A 23,908-nucleotide genomic window follows, 5' to 3' on the forward strand; every position below is an offset into this window, starting at 1 on the left:
TTTGTAAAACAGATTGCTGAATCCCACCTCCAGACAACTTTCTCAATTCAAGAGGTCTAGGGTGGGCCTAGCAGTTCTAAAGTTTCCAGGTGATACTGATACTTTGTGGTCTAGTGACCACACTTTGAGAACCCTAGTGGCTAACAGACTTAAAAGCCTCAAAGATTTACTCAATTACTGGCATTAAAAATCTTTGGGTGAACACGTCACCTGCAAAAGTAGAAAATGGAAAGATAACTTCAAAAAAAAATAACACAAGAATAGAGGGAAAATAGAAGAGTAAGAAAGAGAGATGAATATATCACATAAACAGGCATGATAGAAAAGAGCTGATGCACATTATAGCAAGTAATAGAAAGACATTTAGGTTGCCCAAATAAGGTTCAGCTCTGTATAATTTTGGGGTTTCCCTCAGTATTATCCAACCATTACATAGCATGAAGTTTATATTAGTGTAAATTTTTATTATCAGAACTTAAGAATTCCACTAACATCTGACAGTAACATTTAAGGGTCCCTAAACAGGAAAAAATATATTGAATATATAACCAGAAGGCCAACTGACACTGCCAGTGGAAATGAGACTTTAAAGGTCGCCTAAGTTATAGGCGACCTATATATCCTATTATATCCTAAAGTTATCACACCAACAAAAACAAACCTGGGGTCTGTATCTTCATTCGTTCTCCTTAATCATCTAAGGAACTGAGTGACTTCTATAGTAGCCAGTATACATAATTCTTCAATAAATTTCTCAATCAATTTGAGGAAGTCATAGGCCTTCACTAAATCCTGGTAGCATACCTCAACTTAACTTTATGTATCACACATACAAAGGATGGAGCTCTGAGAGATCTCATGAAACTGACCACCTAACTGAAAGCTGAAAGAAGCACAAGGTACTATGAAAGGCAAAAGAAAAAAATTAGAGTTCATTGAATTGCTATAGCAAGCCATATGCCAACAGTGAAACAGAGGGTGGACTTCCTCCCTTCCTTACCAATCTATACTCTGTATAAATGTCCATTATAATTTGCAAGTGGTATATGAAACTTTAAATTTGTGAGATAAAACAAACAGGCGAATGGAAGAGCATCACTACCTCAGGAACTGTAAACGCACTAATGCAGAAATGACACAAGTAGTCTATAAGAGATTCAGAAATAATTTTCAAACTATATCCTCACTCACTTTTGTGAGACTTGGAAAGTATGGACCAGCCCATTCCTTACTAAGACGCAACACTGCATCTGAAAATGGTGACCTTTAGTCACCAGAACACATCTAATAAATGGGTGAGATTTAGAATTTAAACTAAGATTCTCCCTTTCCAACAACTTGGGTTTTTTGAGGCCCTAGCAGTATTTTCGGAGAAGGCAATGGCACCCCACTCCAGTACTCTTGCCTGGAAAATCCCATGGACGGAGGAGCCTGGTGGGCTGCAGTCCATGGGGTGGCTAAGAGTCGGACACGACTCAGTGACTTCACTTTCACTTTTCACTTTCATGCATTGGAGAAGGAAATGGCAACCCACTCACGTTCTCGCCTGGAGAATCCCAGGGACAGGGGAGCCTGGTGGGCTGCCGTCTATGGGGTCGCACAGAGTCGGACACGACTGACGCGACTTAGCAGCAGAAGCAGTATTTTCAAAATACTGGGGTCATATGAAGTTGGACTATCGATTTTCAGTACTGCATACACACAGCTGATGTTGACTAAACATATCAGTAGAATAAAAGAACATACATTAGATCCATGCCGGCCAAGAACTTCCCATTCACCACTGGTAATTGCTATTTCCTCTTTGATAGGACACTTGAAATCACCTAAAGATAAATATAATTATAATTCAGTACTTTACATCAGACTATAATCAAATGAAACAATGAAAAATAGTATTCTAAACTCTCTTTTTCAAAAAGGGAACACTGAAAAAGTCAAAGTTATGTCTAGAATAATGAAAATCCTTTGGAACTAAAGAGAGGCAGTAGCTGCACAACACTGACTGTACTAAAGCCACCATTCATTCTGGACATTCCCTTTAAAATGGTTAATGTCATGTGAGTTTCACCTCAACATAAAGTCTACAGGTAAAAAAATTCCAAGTATGAGTCTTCATAGTAGTAATGGAATGATCCATGTAACTAAAGTTAAAACAGCAAAATACGCTCTAACGGTAAAGACAGAAAAGAACTCAAAAGCACTTGCATTCCTAGACCTTTGGTTAGATAGACAAAAACAATCTAATGCGTCCAGGAGGCGTTTCTTCTAGAAATGCAGCAAACTACTTAAGCCAGAGAAGGAAAATTTTAATACAACTGTTTATTATTTGCAAAAAACAAACTGAATATTACCATAGCAAATAACAACATGTTCCATTTATCTTTGTAAGATTCTGTCTTGGTAGATGAGGCTCTCTCAGTGGCCTAAGGAGAAAGTTAAAATAAAAAAAGAAAGAAACCCCTGCTCTCTGGCTAGCTACTGCCAGCTCTGGCTCTCAAAGTGATAGCTGAGAAGAGGCTGAGATGATATAGATCTTAAGTAGGGTCCTACTCAAGTTAAAAAAAATAGACTCATTTTCTTTTTCTTAGATACAAAAATTCAACTTAGTACTTTAAATTTTATCACCAGAAAATAAGTATTATTTAATATATAACAAATACTAATTGTTACATATTATAGCCACTTATGGAAGAAAAAAGAGAAGGGAAGAGGAAAATAAAATGGACATCAAGGAACAGGACGAAGATCTGGAGCAAGAAAGTCTAAGTAAAAAGGAGGGAAATGGAAAGAGGTAGACAGGTTGAAGGGCCCAGAAGCAGACACTGAGAGGAACAGGGGCTAAGTGTTCTGAAAAGAATGTCAGCTGAGGTGACAGTGCTTCTTATTCTTCAATACGAGTATAAAATTTTAAGTTGTCTTTTAATCCTGTCCCAAGAATGTTGTTTTAGTGAATTACTATTCATAGCTCTTTGACCAGTCTTCATCACTAAACTTTCTGGAATCTCTAAGTAGATTTAACTTCTGAACAACAGAGGAACAAGTAAGAGCAATTTCACACCAAGGGTCAAATTAAACTAAGGCTCTTAGGGAAGAAATCTCCATCTTGGATATACAAGATCTAGTCTGATTTAAAAAAAAAAATTCATGCTAAGAGAAGGAGCAAGTCATAGGTAGTATTCACTCTGCTGTCCTAAATTGTAGGTCAGTGTTTCCCAAATAAGAATGATGTTAAAAGGCATGTTGAAAAAACAAATAATCCAATTAAAAAGTCCACAAAGGATTCAAATAGACATATCTCTAAAGAGATACAAACTGGCTAAATAATATGATGTTACTAAACACTAGGAAAATGCAAATCAAAAGCACAAGGATATACCACTGCACATCCATTAGCATGGCTCTTACCAAAACCCCGCCAAAAACAAAAACCAAAACAAAACAAACAAAAAAGGAACTATACCCAGAAAACAACAAGCGTTAGCAAGGATGTAGAGAAACTGGAACTTCTGGGCACTTTCTAATGGGAATGTACGAAGGTGCAGCTGCTATTGAAAGCATATGGTGGTGGTTCCTCAAAAAACTTTAAAGAATTACAATACTAAGCAATTTCACTTCTGGATAAATACCCAAAAGAATTGAAAGCAGGGTTTCAAACTGGTTATTTGTCCACTCATGCTCATTACAGCATTATTTAAAATGGTCTAAAGAAGTAACCTCACTGTTAATAGACAGATGAACGGGTAAACAAAATGTGTTTACATGTACAATGGAATATTATTCAACCTTAAAAAGGCAGGACATCAGACACATTCTACAATCCGGACAAACCCTGAAGACACTATACTAAATGAAATAAGCCTGTCATTAAAGGACACACACTGTGTGACTCCACGTATACAAGGTAGCTAGAGCAGTCAGATTCATAAAGATGGAAAGCGGCTGCCAGGGGAAGGAAGGAGGGAGGAATGAGAAGCTATTAATTATTTACCACTAAATTGGATATTACTTATTGGACAGAATCAGTTCTGAAAGACGAAAAAAATCCTGGAGATGGATAGTGGTGACGGTTGCAGAACAGCACGGAATATACTTAATGTCAAGAAACCACACACTTAAAATGGTAAATTTTGTTACGCATATTTTACCACAATTTTTAAAAAATGGCTATGTTGAGTCTGTTAAGTTATAAATGGCAGTAAAGCATACAGCATAACATCATTAAATGTCCAGTATTCTAAAACAAACTCTGTATTATTAAAGTAGAAAACCATACTCAGTCTTTTTAAAAACACAGAAGTATCCAATGCACTATTTCATTTTTTCTAGGCTTACGCATTTTCCTTTCAGCCCCTGGCAGCCACTTTCTATGTCTATGAATTTGACTGCTCTAGCTACCTCATATATACCCTCCCACCTTCTGCCTCTTTTTAAATAGAAAATAACTTCTTACTTGGGGCAGGCAGCCCACCACTGGATCGTTTATATTTGCTCTCCTTTAAAATGGATGTGATTTTATATAAGTGACGGAAACCTGTTTTGCATTCAGAGGCAAAAATAAATTCAATTTCATCTTCATGACTTTGGGGAAAAACATGAAAGATGTCATGGATCTGTAAAATAAATAGATTAATTTACTATATACATTAATGAGAATACTATGCAAACAATCTGACTAAGCCAGAGAGAAAGAATTACTTGATAAACATTTTCTGAAATATAAGTAACTGTCAGATTATGCGTTATGGTATATGTACAAATTACAGATTTTTCCTGGGCCTTTCATATTTACCTTATTTTAGTCAAAGACATCAGCTACCAAGAAATAAATGTTTCCAAATGGAGAAAAATGAAAAACACAACCAAAAGCTGTTCCTTACTCACCATCTCTGCAATTCTTTGAAAAATGGCACAAAGTTTATTCAATGATATAAATCTTATTACAAGAATTATGAGAAAAAATGTTTTTTTTACTTTTCCAGAGAGAAATATTCTAACAATTCAAGGGAACCAGATGTTAGGTGTTAGGTGGGTCACATGAAGCCTATATGCGGCGAGAGGAGAGTGATCTGGCTTTCTTTATTTTGCACCTTGTGTGAGTTTTTTCCTTTAAACTGGAAAAGGAAAGATTCAATCCAAAACTGGTATATTTTGGGATAGTTTACCAACTTAAAATAGAAAGTTTTTTCTAGTCAGGACTCTCGTGGTCCTCTCAAGAGGCACTGGCGAGGTTGTGTTTTCAATATCTGATGTGTCCAGAAACAAGGGCAATTCAGCATCCAGGGAGATGTCATTGGAATGGCATCGACCTTTCATCTACAAACCATTCCCCATTATGGAACCAATATTCCCATTTGAAATGTTCAAACTAAGCAAATAACATTCAAAATTGCTGTGAACTTAAAAAATTTCTTTTGATAGTTTGCTATCGAGCTTCATTTACTTTAGCATTCTGAGAAAATATTTAAACCAAGTATTACAAGAAAACATGTATACATTTATCCAGATGTCTGTTGTTTCTTCATAGATAATCAGTGGTGTCACAGAGTCAGGCACTGACTCGATGAATCTCTGTCTTTCCATGGCATCATCTTCTACTGGGATAAATAATTCAGGTGAGATCAACACTATCTGTAGGCGAGTTTGGGAGCGATCTAGTAGGATGGCCCATGCACTATTTAAATAAACAAAAGAGAAGAACAAAATAAAGCTCATTTTCGGAAAATGAATATTCCACTAATCTTTCCCCTAGCACCCATCGGTTATTTCTGTAATCAAGGGACAGTATTGCTTTAGTATATGTTAAATTATCACTTATAAACAGCTAATGAAAAGTATTAGTTCATTCTACATTTATTTTTTAAAGTTTATTTTTAATTGAAGGATAATTAAAATACAGTGTTGGTTTCTGCCTTAGATCAACATGGATCAGCCATAGGTACACATATTCCACTTATTTTTTTACAGTTAAGCTTGAGTAGAGGTTTTAAAAGTAGTTTTCTTTAAATTTCCGAAATCACAGATGGCCTTTGAAATTATTTTCTCCCTTTAATGTCAACAAATGCCAGCCCCATGAAAACTCCTGTTGTCCACATCAGACACAGGAAATACATGTACATCTTCACATAAGGCTGTACAAATATTTTTGCTTAAATTATACAATTAAAAAAATACATATACTTACATATGAGCCTGAAAGTCCTACTTTAACCACAAGTAACACTGTGAAACTGTCACTGGCTAAGTAAGAGACAGAAATAAAATGCAGTGCACCTATGCTTATAGGATTACAAGTCCACTGAGTTCAGGAAAAATTCTTTGTGCAGAACTAACTACCTTGCAAATTTACATGTGAAAACAGCTCCAAAGGAAAGGAAGGGCCTAACAGCACAGACAGTTCTGGGTCCTAAATTATTTGTAAAGAAGTGACAATTTAACATACGCACTATTTTCCCTCTGGAGTCCATCCAGCTCTGGCAATATATTCAACTCCTTCAAACAGAATCTCAAACGGCTGAATTAGCTCCTTATCTATGACATCTATAACCTATTGAAAAAGAAAAAAGGGATCTAGTTACAGAAGACTGATACTGGTCTACTTAAAGCACTGTCTTTAACAGCATGACACTTGTTCAGTCTTAGGTACACAGGATATAGCAAAACCAGCAGTAAGTCATGGGTTACCTTTATTGGCTCTCTTTATGTCTAAAAAAGTTCTAACTAAAAGGATTAGCACAGTCTAAAAGTTTTTTTCCATGAGTTTATACTAATAGAACTCTTGATAGTAACTGGTAAAATCAGATTTTAATCACTTTATAGACTTCAGTATCTAAGAAAAATAGTAGTCTCTAGTTCTTTACATTTTAGTTTAAAATACTATATGTATAATATATTAGTGAAATGGTCTTGAGTAAGCAAACTTTTTTCCCTAAATAGTCTGGCTAACACACTTTAAAATATAAATTTTTAAAAATGAACAAAAGGATCTGAATAGATTGCTCTCCAAAGAAGATATACAAATGGCCAATAAGCACATGAAAAGATGCTCAACATCAACAGTTATTAGAAAAATGTAAATCAAAAGCACAATAAGATGCAACTTCAAATCCCCTAGGATGGCTATAAGACACATAACAACAAGAGCGGATGAAGATGTGGAGAAGTCGCAAACCTCATACACTGCTGCTGGAAATATAAAGTAGTGCAGCCACTGCGGAAACCGTTTGGAAGTTCCTCAAAAGGTTAAAATACAGAATTATAATATGACCCAACAATTTCAATCCTAGGTATCTAACCAAGAGAAATGAAAATGTATGACCGTACAAAAACTTGTACACCCACATTACTGGTAGCATTACGTTTAGTAACCAAAATTTGGAAGAACCCAAATGTCCAAAACTGATGAGTGGGTAAAAAAAATGTGGTATATAGCCACACAATAGAGTATTTTTAGGTGATAAAAAGTAGTGAAGTGTTGTTACTTGGTGCCACAGGATTAGTGCTTGAAAATAAGATGTTAAGTGAAAGAACAGACTAGATGCTGTATGATTCCATTGATATGAAATGTCCAGAATGGGTAGATCCATAGACAGAAAACAGATTAGTGGCCGCCTAGGGCTGGGGCCATGGAGAGGTTTGGGGGTGATAACTAAGGGATGTGAATTTCCTTTAGGAGTAAGGAAAATGTTTTAAAATTGACTGTGGTGATAGCTGCACAAATCTTGAGAATCTACTAAAAGCCATTTTAAACTTTAAATGAGTGAATTACATTGTAAGTGAACTATACTTCAATAAAGCTGTTTTTAAAAAGTCTAGCAGAGAAGATTGTTTTTTTAATTAATTATGTGTACATTAAGCTTATAGGCATCTGACTGTGGAAAGCAGCAGTATAAAAGACATGAGGGATATTTAATCTAAGACAGATAACTATTCAACACATAGGGTAACTCATCAGTCAATAACCACTATTTAAGAAATACTGATCTGGAGAATTAACAAAGGCAAAGAGGAAAAACTACTGGAAAGGAATGGTAAATACGCATCTCCTCATATTCCTAACTTGGGAACCAGTAAGAAAGTTTTCAAAGTAGAAAATGAGGTCAACCTGAAATCATGATCTACAGATGTCTCAGCAAGTTCCACAAGTCCAAAATATAAGAAAGCATATCTACAATCTCTGTTGACAGACAAATGATACAAAAAGTTAACTCAGCATTTTATACTTACCCTTCCTTCAGCATCAATCAGTATTTCTGACATCTTAAAAGTGACTTTTGGATTTGCTGTGCCTTTAGGAAGAGATATAAACAAACAGTAATAAAAAGCCATTCAAACTAATTTTACCAGATGAATCCTTTTTAGTCAAATCAGGAATATTGCATTTAGTCAGGGCTTTATTACATAAAAAACTCAAAATTCTATCTCAAATTCATAATTTTCAATATGACTATAAAAGGAGCCAAAAAACATTAGGAATTAGTAGGTAATGAAGGAGAATCCTATTTCATTTCACAATCGAAATGCTGTAAATAGCAATATGGGGAAAAAATTGCTAATTTATTAAGATTATAATCCCTTAAAAATCTTTAGTTTGTAGCAAAGATACTTCTTTATCCATTCCTTGAAATAATCAGTTTTGTGCACTTCCCTACCTTTGAAATAATTTAAAAGGATCAGCCTATAATTTAAAAAAATTCCCTTCAGAGACACTTAACAATCTCTGCTCCGGTCTAGAGGACCAATGGTAGCCAAGCTTTAGAATGAACGCGGAAGAATCTTGTTTGCGAAGCAGGAATGAGTGTACATAGACATCAGCGGAACGCAGTACCTGTTTTAGGGTAGCGGAATGAATCTGCTCTCCTTGTTTCCAACATAGGGGATGTAACATGAATAATTTCCACCTCAGATTCATCATTTTCTTCATATAGAATTCTAAGAATTTTACTGCCACTGGGAGCTTAAAAGGAAATTGAATATTGAAAATTTGGGAGCACTATGCCAGAAAATCATCACAATTGACCATTCCCTCTAGTATTCTATTTCCCATAGTAAAAAATAGTTTATGTAAAATATATTCTCTTTCATGTATGAAAATACTACTAATCTTTGCAGTAGCAAGGTGAGTTACTGCTAAGCCACTTTTATTGGTTAAAGGTTACTACTCTTGGAGATAAAAACTGAAAATCATCACACACACACAGACACACACAGAGACACACACACTCTCTCTCCCTGGAAGAAACAGACTTGTGATTTCAGTTCCTGCATACCTTAAAATGCATTCCTTTCAGGAATTATTACACTTAAGTATTTGCTATAACAAAATAAACCCCACTTTAAAGGAGTCCAGGTTTTTTTAAATGATTTTTCTAATTCATGTCATAATCTTGTTTTAACAACAGAGTTATGGCAAAACATTTTACATCTTAAAATGTCCAAATCTAAGATATGGCTTAAATATAAATACTTTTCATGGTCCCTTAGAGATGTGTTCAGAATGCTACGTGCAATCCATTAGTGGGTCATGAAATATTTTACCTGGTCATAATCAGCATTTTAAAAATAAGACAAGCAAAAAAAATATATGAGTGCATTACATGTAAGATTAAGCATTGCTTCATGAAATTTGTTTTCAGTTTTATATAGAATATATGTACAATGTATTAGGCTAGAATGTAAAGCAAATTTCTAACCAGATCACAGTCAAAAAGTTTGAAAGCTTCTGCTTTAGAGAGCTGTTTCTCAGCTAGTGAAATACTTGTGAATTCACAAAGAAAAAAGGAATTTTTGCCTTTTTTTCCTGATCCATTCATATACTAATTTGGCCATCTGTTCATGCAGACTCTCTAGGCAATCCTACATTTTTATAGCAACTCCCACTAAAGGGTGGTATTTTTAGTTGCCACCAACCAGCTTCTAGATGAAAAACTGGCGGGACTTCCACATGGTCCAGTGGTTGAGACTCTGCGCTTCCAAGGCAGGGGGCATAGGTTCGATCCCTGATAGAGGAACTAAGATCCCATAAGCCGCATGGTGCAGCCATGCCAAGATTAAAAATGAAAAAAAGAAAGAAAAACTGGCAAGGAGAGTTGAAGGACTTGGGGCACTGAACCATAATACAAATAATTGTTTTTTATGAGAATTCATTATGGTGGTATACAGCCTGAATATTCGCAGTAACTACTGGTAGGATCTAATCTTTATCACTTAAGAATCTACTATTCAGAATTAAGAATCTGTGCAGTTAACTAACTAGTAGTTGAATCTCATAATACTTTAACTGACTTATAGTATATTATTTTGAACCCTCTTACTTGTTTCAGCTTCTGGACACCACCAATAACCAGAGTATCTATCAAATTCTTCTTGAAGAACAAAGGTAGCAACTCCGGCTGATCTGGGATCCTCTTCCATGTTGGCTAGCTCTAAACAAACATAAAGGCAAAATTTTCACAGAAGTTCTCATCTTTTCACAGGTACAAAGCAGAATGATCCATTTATTTTGAAAGGCAGCTATAGTATCGTGGTGAACTGTGAAACCAAATGGACTGAATTCAAATCTGGACTCCATCATCCACCAAATGACTGATCCTGGGCAAATCACCTGATCACATTCCGTTGCAGTGTCCCATTTGTAAATGGGAATAAGAACCTACCTTATATGGTTGTTATGAGGACTAAATGAGCTATTTTTCATAAAGTACTTACAACAAAGCCTGAACCATCATAGTACGTGCTCCATAAATGTCAGGTTTTATTTTCCCATTTAGCTAGGACCATGGGGAAAAGAATACACGAGAAGGGTCATGGTGCCTTGTAACTCTCCTAAGCCTACCAAGACACAGAATATTTCCATTCTCATGTCCCTTCCCAGTCAATGTCCATTCCTGCCTCAGAAGCACCACTGATCTGATTTCTATCACCAAAGGTTAGTTTTACATATTCCAGACTTTCATGTAAGTGAAATCATACAGTACATACTTTATGTTTGTTGCTGAGTGGTAATCCATTGTATATCACAATTTTTTTATCCATTCATCTGTTAATGGACATCTGAACAGCTTCTAGTTGCTATTATGAAGAGATGCTAAAATCACTCTTTTATTTTTCCGACCCTAGTCACATTTATTGGGGTGTTCACAGAATTCAAGTTATCTCTCCATCTCAAAAACTTCACATTCCACAGTGAGTTTGTGTACAAGTAAATATATTCTTGTATAGTTTCTATGAGACTTGATCTTACAACAAAACAGAAGTCTGATACATCAGTTTCAGCTAAGAATTTTATTTTCAATTCTGAAACTCACATTTGCTCAGAAAAAATTTATCTGAAGCAAACTAAGTATTTGTTTAAAAATGTTATTTATCAATTGATAAATGTCACTTATCAGTTTATAAAAATGTAAGATTTTGATCTTATTTGATGTTTAAGGTTTACTGTGCAGAAAAGGTTTTTGTGTTTTTCCCTGAGATTTCTGATTTTCATTCAAGTTTTCTGATCAATCAGGATACTGACAGAAGTTTGAATTATCCCCATGGAAACTCTGATATACAATGATAGGTTAAATACTTACAGGTCTTCTGACATTTATTATATTCATAGGTTTCATCCAATCCTAACAGTTAGCTAAGCTATGTGCACTTAGGCAACAGACCAAAATCTGAAAGAGCTCAACAGAAATCATTCTTGTATAAAAATCTTTGTGAACATATGTTTTCATTTCTTTGAATAAAAACCTAGGACTGAAATGGCTGGAATGGAATTTTATGTTTAAATTTATAAGAAACTGCCACATAGTTTTCCAAAGTATCTGTATTATTTTATACACTTACTAGCAATGTATGAGAATTCTTCTCCAATTCTAATGGGTGTATAGTGATATTTCAGTGATTTTAATTTTACAGGTAAGTTTCAATGTATTATTTTTTTCTTATCTGTATTTTCTATATATATTGTCTGAAAATAACGTGTAATATGAACCAGTTGCTCCTTACCAAAAAATTTTGAGAAGGAAATGGCAAAATAGTTGGACAGCACTAGTGACTAAACAACAAATATTGGTTTCTATACAAACACGTAAAAGAAAAGAAACTGGCACTCTTAACATAAATTAACTACTATATATAAAATATTAGATAAGCCAAAAGGACTTACTGTAAATCACAGGGAACTCTACTCAATATTCTGTAATAGTCTAAATGGGAAAATCATTTGAAAAAGAATAGGTATAACTGAATCACTGCTATACACCTTAAACTAACACAACACTGTAAATCGACTATACTCTAATATAAAATAAAAATCAAGTAAGAAAACAACAAACTTTTGAGTCCAGAAGTGTTCAGAACACAGAATCTGTGGGATTCTTTTCATGTTTATATATCAACACATAATTATGTTGTATCTCCAGCAGGGTAATCAAATACACTAATATTCCTGCAGCAAATTTAGGAATAGGCAAACTAAGGAGGATGAGGACTATAAATAACCTCAGGTCAGTTCAGGTCACATCCTGCCACCAAAGAAGTTTTCACAACAACTTAATCAAAACTAAGCTCAGTTTTCCGGGTTTCTGAATTTTGTAATTAATGATGTAGCCATCAGTGCTCAGCTTTCTTGGATCATTCAACGACTCCAAAGTTACACCTCCCATACTGTTTTATGTTTCGTTCTCCTGTAGATGTGATAATATGTATCAGTCGTTTATATCTATCACTTATTACAGGCGTCCCTGGTGATGACCTCAATCACTAAGATTAATTAGATGAATAAATGGTATCACCTTGTTAAGATATGTCCTTTGAGAGTAGAGGTTGGTATGACGTCACTTTTAAGTTTCTCTATATACAAGGCAGAGAATAAGCAAATGCACATGCTGAGTGACTAATAAACCCGTGCAAAAGACTTTCATTTGGAAATTTATTGTGATAAGAGAAATAAAAGTGATGATGCTTACTCTCTACCTACTTCTCTAAATAAACAAATTTCAGACCCTGTCTAAAACACTTCGCAAATATTAAAACTTCAACAACAACCTATGATGACATGCTATTCATTAACCTTTTCACAGATATGAAAACAAAGATAGGTTAAACAACTTACTCAAAAGAACAGAAGTAAAAAAGAGTAGATGAGACTCAAATCTAGATACTCCAGTTCTAGATGGTATTAACTACTACTCTAACCCTGAAAATAAAAAATATACCATATACCTACATGCACAGAAAAAAAATTAATAAAAATACTATTATAGTGGGCTTCCCTGCTGGCTCAGTGGTAAAGAACCTGCCTACCAATGCAGGAGACACAGGTTCAATGCCAGGTCTGGGAAGATCCCACACGCCACGGAGCAGCTAAGCCTGTGCACAACTACTGAGTCTGTGCTCTAGAGCCTGTGAGCGCAAATACCGAGCCCATGTGTGTCACCTACTGAAGGCCACATGCCTGCAGCCCTTGCTCTGCAACAAAAGAAGCTACCACGATAAGCAGCCTACACATGGCAACGAAGAGTAGCCCCCACTCACCGCAACTACAGAAAAGCCTATGCAGCAGCGAAGACCCAGCACAGCCAAATATAAATAAAATGGTTAAAAGAGAAATGTCACACGAGAGAATCACTTCTCAGATCTGTAAAATAAATTCCAACACACACACACACCCAGCATACACACACATCCAGCAGGATCTCAGTGGTTTCTACTTTAAATTCTGCCAATCTTCACAATAATCCTGTATGGAAAACAATTCTACTGCAGGAAAAAACATACAGACTAAAAACATGCCTTATTTCTAACAGTCACTGTCAAAGCAGTCCCAGCCCCAAGTACAATAACTAGTACATAGTGAGTCTCTAATGTTTGTTGAAACCATGAACAAATGGCTAGGATTTCCAACCCAGATTTACTAACTACTAACCTAAACTTTGTTTTGCCAGTGGTAGCTGTCCCGACTTCCTGACTCCAGATGAAGACTCATTAAACACCAAAATATGGACATTTTACTTAAAAATTTCCCTACTCCTCCCCCTTTTCTCTATTCTACACTCTAGTTTTAGGTTGTTAAAACCTGGGTATTTACAGTATTTATACTAGTTAAGCTTTGCCCTCTCTCTAGACTTGCACTTTTCAAATATAACTTTCACAAACTATTCAGAACAATTTATCTACAATATGACTCTGACCACACTACTCAACTGCTAAAAGCTTTTTCCAGTGAACCCCCATATCATGATAAAGGCCATGTTCATTTACCTAAGAAATTGTCCACCCTTCTCCTTGCCCTTATGTTCCAGCCTCATCTTTCTCTATATCTTGACTCATACCTCATGCTTTAGGAGCGTAGGACTGCTTCTAATTCATACAAACTATGATGCCTTCTGCAGCAAGGCCTTTCCAGGCTGTCCTTTTGACTGGAGTGTACTGGCTAATGTACAGTCACTAGCTGAGAGCAGTTTAACTGTCATCTCTGGTGGCTCAAAGGTTAAAGTGTCTGCCTGCAATGTGGGAGACCTGGGTTCGATCCCTGGGTCGGGAAGATACCCTGGAGAAGGAAATGGCAACACACTCCAGTATTCTTGCCTGGAGAATCCCATGGACAGAGGAGCCTGGTGGGCTACAGTCCACAGGTGGCAAAGAGTCGGACACGACTGAGTGACTTCACTAAGTTTCATCTCTTCAGGTAAGCCTCCTGGGACCACTATCCTGGCTTGTACTCTTTTAACACCCAATGTTTGCTATTTATCATTCTGTTTTGTTATTTGTTTATAAAGTTTCCTGTAGGGCCAGGACTATGTCTTATTCAATTCTGTATCCTTAGTTCCTTCCACATTGTCTGGCACACAGGAACTTGATATATCTTTGTTGACTGACAATGGTTAGAACAGATTTCTTGACTTCTATTCAGTGTTTTAAATCAATGTAAGTTGTTCAGGAAAAGGCTTCTTCTATAACACTGACTATCCTAATGAAAAATCTGTTGCCAATACACTATCATATTCTAAAATAATTTATTAAGGAAGATGCCCATGCCCAATAAATCAGTTTTATGACCATCAAATTATGGGAAAGTTGGACAATAAATTTTTAGAGGGACTGTCCTTCATCATGGAGCTTAACCTTAAGGTCTATTTCCATGTTAAAAAAAAACCAAACACTACTTCCCTTCTTTCATTTGTATAAGAGCTTTAGAGGAAAAAGGAAAAAAATCCATATCATTTCTGTTCTTTTAGTGAAAGTGGCTCAGTCATGTCTGACTCTTTGAGACCCCATGGGCTATATATATAGCCCAAGGAATTCTCTAGGCCAGAATACTGGAATAGGTGGCCTTTCCCTTCTCCAGGGGATTGTCCTAACCCAGGGATCGAACCAAGGTCTCCTGCATTGCAGGCGGATTCTTTACCAGCTGAGCCACAAGGGAAGCCCTTTTAGTAGTGCTCAGCATTATTAAAGTCATTTCAATAAAAATTGAATATTTCTAAAACATAGAAAGTTTTATTTTTCCTATTACGACAAAATAACTAAGTAGGCTCTCCAAAAAGGGAAAATACATTTTTAAGTAGTTCTTACAGTGTGTATTGAGTTTTTCTGTTTGTTTTCCTAAAAACAAGATTTTTTAAAATTAAATTTTATTTCAATCAGAGAAGTGCTACTGCTGTGCTGTCTGAAAATAACCATTAAAACAAGGCAGCATTACAGTGACTCTTTTTGTTTGTTGTTTCATTTTTGGTGGTGGTAGAGGTAGTTCTTTCTTCTACCCCATAGGAAGTTTTATGTAATCTAGTGTTCTCAGAAACTTGTATTCTTTTTGTTGTTTTAAGCTTCACTATCATCTTTTCTAAGGTTTACTGAGGTATAATTGACATTAAAAGTGCATGCATTGAATATATACTTGATTATTTGGGACATGTGAAGACACCTATAATATCAGCAAAATCAAGACATTAAACATAGCCATCAACTTCAAAAAAAAACAAGTAGCATTCTAGAGGTGATATATACAAGTTTATAAAAAAAGTTATATTTGTTTTTTAATTTTAAAGATTTAAATTTAAAATACAAAGATCATCTAGCATGCTTTTATTTCAAAATGTAAGCAAAGGCAAATTAAATTTTAAAAATACTTTCTAGGAAAATTGATTTGAAGAACCTGAATTACCATTGTGCACATAAGTGAGCCTCCTTTCTTCTCTCGTTACAATGTTTGATATCCAAATATCATTGCTATGTATAAAAGCAATCCAGTCTGGATCAGCTGGGCATAGTTTTGGATCCATCCGAATGTTGGGACAACTAGTCTCCACTAAATTGGGCCGTAAGGGTTGTTGCTAGAAAAGTAAACAATATTTAAAGGCAAGTATCAGGCTTATACATATGCATTTACATACATACAATACAGGGTGTTTGCTGGCACCCTTCCTATAAAATGAATAATAATCCCAAGTATAATATCAACTGTGATAACTGCTCTCCAGAAAAATGTACTGATATGTCTTAACTTACAAGAAACGAATCATTTTTTTCCTATGAATTAATAAGCTAAGCATAACAGGAATGGAAATAAAGACAATATAACAGCACCTCACAAATTTTGTTGACCAAACCTGTTAAACAGAGTAATTATCATTTCTTGCATACTTTTATTAAACTTATACGCCTATTTCACTTATTAAATGTTTCCATTTTACCAGTATAAAATAATCTGTTCATAAAATTGTAATGAAAGCTAGAAGCATCACAATTTTATCAGAAGAACAGTTCTAATATCACATGAAAAACTGCCTGGAATAAAATCAAACTTTTAAACTATTTATTGAGATGAATTAAGCTCTTAGAAGAACCATAAAGGGATTATCTTGTGATATCATTATCTTTGAAAATCCAACTCAGCAATTACACAAAAAATGGCACACTGACTCCCTTTACTAACTCTTCCTACATAACAAGTGTTTTCAGTATTTTAAAATTATATAACTAATGTCACTGAAAAATTATTAACTAAAAATTGGAAATTAATACCCTATTTCCTATTTTCTTTACTACTAAGTTAGTGGTAAAAAACTGGTAAGCAGAATTTTTTAGTTTAACTATCTTTCTGATTTGGACACAAATAATTTTAGGACACCTAACAGTTTATCAAGTAGTAAAATCAACTTACAGTAAATCCTTGTGGCCCTCCATCTTTTACATGGTAAATTCCACTACCAGCTTGAAATAGAAATGTTCCACTTCCTTGGTGATAATCATAAGAAGCAATTCCAACTGTTCCAATGCGTTTTCTTTCCCGTAATAGTTCTTCTTCTCGAGAATACATTCCATAGTCCAGTGTCGCCTAATGCAGAAAGAGAGGTCTCCTATTCCAGTTTTCTGAAAGCCAGCTTTTTGCTTTTATTAATAGCACTGAAATTCTAGTATCTACGGTATTACTGAGTTTACATTTTGAGTGATCCCAAAATTTGTTACAACTTTAAACAGATTAATTTTGGGAAGTCTGCTGAAAAATTTGGTAAAAGGTCCCTAGATGAATACTGCATACATTAGAGAGCAAGAGTTAAGCTCCATCACTTTGTTTTGTTTTGTTTCTTAGCTCCATCACTTTGACTTGGCATTCAAGATCTCCTACAACTTAAATGTAATACAGCAGCTCTGCATGCATTTAAGAGGAGACTCTGAAGTAGTTTAACTTCTTCAAAAGTAGTTTTCTTCACTTTCAGAGTAGTAGTAAACCATCTACTTCAGCACTGTGAAGATTAACTTAGACAAAAATATGTAAAATGTTTATTAGCACAATGACTGGCACAGAGTAAAGTTCTCAAACATGAGCTGTCATTAGTACCTTTCCACTACATCCGCTAATACTACTCTAATAAAACCCCAGGTCAGGCCCATCACATCACTGATGTAAAACCCAGTACGTGGTGTTCTGGCTCCCGGCCTTTGTTCCATTTCCCTTCACACCAAGAGGCCATTTTTCTTTCTATCCATCTGAGTTTTACTGTTATCCCAAAACCTCAGCCCTAAATCAACGCTGGCCAGGAAAGTTTCCTGATATTTATATGAGTTACTATCTCTTTTACTCATTTGGCTATAGTTTTGTTTTTCACTTTCTTTCAGTAAATGAATTAAAAAAAACCTTGAGAGCAGAATCTGTCTCATTTTGTTTTCCCACTTAAAGCAACAGCTAAAATCTCCCTCAAAGAATATTTGTAATTAATGATTGATGATGATGAGGGGCCTTCCCAAACTAAAAGTAGTATCTGATACATATATATAATTTCACATGTCTAAGAAGAAACATAAAGAAAAATCTAGTAAGTGCTAGTTTTAAGAATTTATATCCATAGCTTCCCTAAGAGCTCTTTATGATAAAGAGATAAATAAGGGAAACAGACATGGTTTCTGCTATCAACGATTAATTACTTTAATTTATTTTATTTAGCCATGCCACAGCTTGCAGGATTTTAGTTTCCAAATCAAACTTTGGTTTCCCACAGTGGAAGCATGGAATCCCAATCACTGGATCATCAGGGACGTCTCAAGGACTAATACTTTAAAAGTAGTCTAGTTTATATATCCGGAAAAACACATAATTTAAGAAGATACATGCACCCGAACGTGCACTGCAGCACTATTTACAACAGCCAGGACATAGAAGCAACCTAAATATCCATCAGCAGACGAATAAACAGAACAGATACGGTACATGTGTATGTACAATGGAATATCACTCAGCCACAAAAAAGGATGAAATAATGCCATTTGCAGCAATATGGATGGACCCAGAGATTGCCACATTGAATAAAGTCAAACATATGATACTGCTTACATGTGGAATCTAAAAATAAATATAGATACCAAGTCAGTGGGAGGAGGGATAAATTGGGAGATTGGGACCGACATATACGGACTATTATGCATAAAACAGATGACTGGTAAGGACCTACTCTATACCACAGGAAACTCATTCAGTATTCTATAATGGCCTATATGAGACAATAAGCTAAAAAAATGTGTATATGTAAATGTATAAATGATTCACTCTGCTGTATACCTGAAACTAAGATAACACTGTAAGCCAACTATACTCTAATAAAAATTTAATAAATAAAATAATCATATGGATTGAAATCCTTGTATTTTCCTCTCAACTTTATGGTAAGCCTAAAATTGCTTTAAAAATCATTTTTAATGAAAAAAAATAAAAGTATGTATGCATATCCAAATCTATTAAATCATACACTTGAATACTTGCAATTTTTATATGTCAACTATACCTCAATAAACCTTTAAAAAGTGAAACCATATAAAGCACTACATGAAAACATGGGTAAATTCTTTTATAACCTGAGTGTAGAAAAACTGTCCTATGATAGACAAATTCTAGAAGCAATATCAAAAGGATACATTCTATCATACAAAACCTTTCATGTGGTGCATGGGCACGGGCACACGCACGCACACACACACACACACACACACACACACCATAAAGAAGTAAAAATGCAAATTACAACTTCATGAAAACATCTGAAACTCTATCACAGACAAAGGGTGAGTATCTCCAGGAAATAAAAGGCTTCTAAAAATGAAAAAAGGACCACGCTACATAAAAATGGTTTATAGATAAAAAGATGGTCAACTCTCCCTATAAAAGAATAGCAAATTAAACTACAATTGGGATAGCATTTCTATCAGATTTGCAAAAAATCCAAATGTCTGACTACAAACTGTGTTGGAAAATCTATGGGAAAACAGGTATAATTATTCCTTGCTGATGGAAATTCATAATGGCACAGCTCCTATGGAAGGAAATTTGATACCTAGCAAAGTTACAAAACCATGTACCATCTGGTCCAACGATTTCAGCTCTAGGAATCTAGTTTAAAGATACACTGGCAAAATGTAAACAGTTGTATGCCCAAGCCATTTTACTACAGTACTATTTATAATACAAAGATTGAAAATAACTAAAATGTCCATCAAGAGGGAAGTGGTTGAATATGGTTTGTCTGTACAACACAACACAGATGTAAAAACAAATAAAGATTATGTATACAGCTTGTCCCTCAGTATCTAGTACCCAAATCAAAGTCTCTTAATACCACTTTCCTCTAAAGGAAGCAGACAGATATGGCTGATTCCAAGCATGGAAAAGGCAATGTGAAAGATGATCATGAAACATCTCCATACCACCAAGTAAGAGAAATACCAACTACCACCAGGATCATGTCAAAGTGATTTGATCTGTCAAGTTGACGGGGACTCTAACAGTCAAAAATAAGACAATTTGTACAATAAGAATAACGACTGTAAATGGATCAAGATACCAAACAGGCTTACACTGTAAGTTAATAAAGATATAAAAATGGAAACAAAATACCCTCCAAAACTCCTAATTTATGACACATAGAAAACTGTGTTTGAAGAATGGGAAATAAAGGAAAGAAACATCCTGCCTTTCTATCGTGAACTCCTCCTCAGGATAACTGAATAGTTGTTGAATAGCAGTTTTCTCTGTATAGAAATTTCTCAGTTAATAAATGAAGAAGGAATGATAAATATAATAGATCTAGGTAATGATCAAATGATGCTATCATCACAAGCAACTAAAGCTCTATATGACTTTTGATGGGGGCATACAACATTACTGATGAAGTATTCTTTACCTTTTAAATTGTACAAAAAATATATACATATAAATAATATATATAACATAAAATTTACCACCTTAACAACTTTTTAAAGTGTACCATTCAGTACTGTTAATTATATTCACATTGTTGTGCAACCCATCTCCAGAACTTTGCCATTTTGCAAAACTGAAACTCTATATCCATTAAACTTATTAAACAGCACCGCCTCACTTTTCTCTCCCTCAGTCCCTGCCAACTACCATTCTGATAGTCTATTTGACTGCTTTGGGCATCCCATATAAGTGGAGTCATATAGCATTTGTCCTTTCGTGATTGGCTTATTTCACTTTTCATAGTGGCTTCATGGTTCCTTGATGTTGAAGCATGTTACAATTTCCTTCCTTTTTAAGGCTGAATAATATTCTATCACATGTATATGCCAGATTTTATTTATTCGTTCATCTGTCCATGGACACTTTGGCTATTTATGAATTATGCTGCTATGGACATGGTGTAGAATTTGTTCAAGACCTTGCTTTCAATTTTTTTGATCTGTAAAGTAGTCTTGGGTGGGGAGGGGAAGCAAACCTGTGTCTAATCAAGCTTCTAGATCTGACTACCTATTTCTATTTATAGGAAATATAGGAAACTGAAGAACATATCAAATAACACCACAGGAATACAATCAGCAGAACAGACCCTCTTTTTTCAATAGATAAACCGCAATGGGCAGAAAACGACAGAAAGAAAATCAGAGGACTAAAAGTAAAAGAAATTTAAGAAACCTATCAATCAACTGTAACATATGAAACTTATTTCAATCCTATTTAACAAATCAAGTGTAAAAAAAAAGAGAACATTTACCTAAAAATCAAGAAAATTTGAATATTTCATATGAAGAAATAATTAATGATTTTTTAAAGATATGATGATACTGTGGTAATGTCTCTAAAGAATATATATTCTTTAGAGACATGATTTATTTAGGAGTGAAATGATATACTTGGGAGCTCTTTCAAAATAATCTAAAAAGTGGGGGTGGGGACTGGTAAGGCTGTAATGAAACACTGATGGCCAAGATGTGATAATTGCTAAAACTAGTTCACATGGGATTCTACTTTTGTATGGTTTGAAATGTTCCATAATAGACCTCAAAAAAAACCCACAAAAACCTCTGACTCACTAATTTACAACCTATTCCATGTGAAAATTACCATTATTTTAGTTCAACACACTGTTCTTAGAATAAGAAATGTTTCTGCTTTAAAGAAAAATCACAAACCAATGTGAAAAACAACATCCTTGATAAACAGCTGTAGTCAAAATGGTTAGCTGTCATGGAAGCTATTTTTTTTTTTTTTTTTACTTCCTAAGAGAAATATCACATTTTGGTTCATTTAGTCCAAATATGCCATTCAATGATATTCAATGTAAAAATATAAAGTGAGAACCTAAAAGGCAAACAATTGTACCCAAACTATGATCTTGTTCTTTTGATGTTTTTGACCATTTACATTTTGTCTAAAAAAACTTAAACCTTTGATTTTCCCTAAATTGAGTCATGCTATTTAGAAACAAAAACTGAACTTAGTACCTTTATTTAATCCTTATATTAGTACTGTTACTAAATATCAGACCTACAAATTCAATTTAAAGATTTAAGTAAAAGCTTTCTGGAAATATACATTACTTCTTTTACGTGAACAATTCTTTCCCAAAATGTGAGAACCATGTAACTAGCAAGTTTACAGAAGGGAAAGGTGGCTAAACAGGGAGAAGGTAATTAAAAAAAAAATCTGGGAGCTTCCCTGGTGGTCTAGTAGTTAGACCACCTAACTAGCTTCCCTAGTGGTCTGCAGAGGCGTGGGTTTGATCCCTGGTAGGGGAACTGAGATCACACGTGGCACACCACACTGGGTAGCCAAAAAAACACTGAATTGTATTAATAACATCTAATATCCCTAGTCTCAGATATTGAGAATTAAATGAACTTTCAGGGTCATACATAGAAAAACACAAAAACGTTTTAATTCTTTTTTTATATTATGGCTTATTGGTCTTTTAAAATTATTTTTATTACTGCTTTATTAACATTTATCTTAATTCCTTTTGATTCATATCTACTTCAAATATAAGATCCCAACTGAATTTCTGCCCCTAAATAAGTGCAATACTAAAAACACACACAAAATCATAATAATAACAACATTTAATCCTACCTGAAAAAGATCCAAAAGAGGCTTCCAAGAGAGCATTAAGACTGCTGCTCTGTTGATGGTTTTGGGAATTTCAGAATAAAACAGTGTATTTTCTCTGTTCTCGCCAGACATAGCTATAAAAGAAAACAGATCATTTTTTGTTACTTTAAGAAATGGCAATCTGCTTACTACAGTCACAGCAGTAAGTACACAACGCCTCTTACACACTGCAGCATGCTGTACTCTATGGGACCGATAACGCATGTTAACAAGGCAGAGATGCGCACGTCATACGCCATGGCAGTTTTCTTCAGTAAAACCCAGGCTCCCAGAAAATGTTCAAATCTTAGTCCTCAAAGCAAACATAAAAGGTGTATAAGATTTTGTAAGGGTTAAGTGTCATTATTAGTTTTTAAAAAAATTGTTAGTGTCTTATAAATTGGCAACAGACTTACTAGATTTCAAATGGGGGTGCTTTGTGACAACTTCAGATGATTAAGCTTCTTTTTCTGAATCATTTACAGTATTTATTTAGAAATATACATAGGTCTAACTGAATTCGAATTTTTCTTCAATATAAATATCTATCACTATAATCACTAACAAGCTTCAAATGAAAGCACATTCACATTAAAACAACACAGAATCTGGTATCTGATTTGCTAAAAGTCTCTTTATCCTTTATTCAGGAACTGTGAAAGAAAGAGCTCCACACTAAGTAGAAGACCGGTCTATTCTGTGAAATCATAGGATAACCGAATGGGAAGATCACAGCAGTGTAGAATAAACTACATGACAGAGAGAAGTACCAGAAATACACCATGGTTATGAAGAGGTGAACCAAAGAAAACTCACAGTAAAATAAAGTCCTACTACTCTACCATAAAGGTACCAGCAAGGCATCACTTTCAAAAAAAAGCTAGGGGAGAGAGAAAGAGAAAGTAAGTAACACAGGAAGAACAAAAACTCTCTCCTAGCAGAATAAATCTTCAGCCTTGTGTTTCTGATAATGGCAGAGAAGGTAGCCTGTGGAAGGACATGCTAACTTCCATGCTAACCCTTGCAAAGATTGGGGATGAGTCC

At 34.9% G+C, this 23,908-nt stretch overlaps 1 protein-coding gene across 6 annotated transcripts in view; it reads right to left on the reverse strand.

Moving 5' to 3' along the window:
• Positions 1–23,908, reverse strand: part of DPP8 (dipeptidyl peptidase 8) — a 53,483-nt gene that overhangs the window by 20,431 nt on the left and 9,144 nt on the right. For all 6 annotated transcript variants that reach the window (XM_042252051.1, XM_004010233.4, XM_042252052.2 and 3 more), the window contains 10 exons: positions 22,847–22,959; positions 17,153–17,326; positions 16,154–16,322; positions 10,314–10,424; positions 8,828–8,956; positions 8,227–8,288; positions 6,447–6,547; positions 5,497–5,674; positions 4,454–4,613; positions 1,747–1,826 (listed from right to left, as the gene is read on the reverse strand). In XM_042252051.1, coding sequence (XP_042107985.1) covers positions 1,747–1,826; positions 4,454–4,613; positions 5,497–5,674; positions 6,447–6,547; positions 8,227–8,288; positions 8,828–8,956; positions 10,314–10,424; positions 16,154–16,322; positions 17,153–17,326; positions 22,847–22,959 — 1,277 coding nt within the window. The remainder of the gene's footprint in view (positions 1–1,746; positions 1,827–4,453; positions 4,614–5,496; positions 5,675–6,446; positions 6,548–8,226; positions 8,289–8,827; positions 8,957–10,313; positions 10,425–16,153; positions 16,323–17,152; positions 17,327–22,846; positions 22,960–23,908) is intronic.

Source organism: Ovis aries, chromosome 7, assembly GCF_016772045.2.
Source record: "Ovis aries strain OAR_USU_Benz2616 breed Rambouillet chromosome 7, ARS-UI_Ramb_v3.0, whole genome shotgun sequence".
Lineage (NCBI taxonomy): Eukaryota > Metazoa > Chordata > Mammalia > Artiodactyla > Bovidae > Ovis > Ovis aries.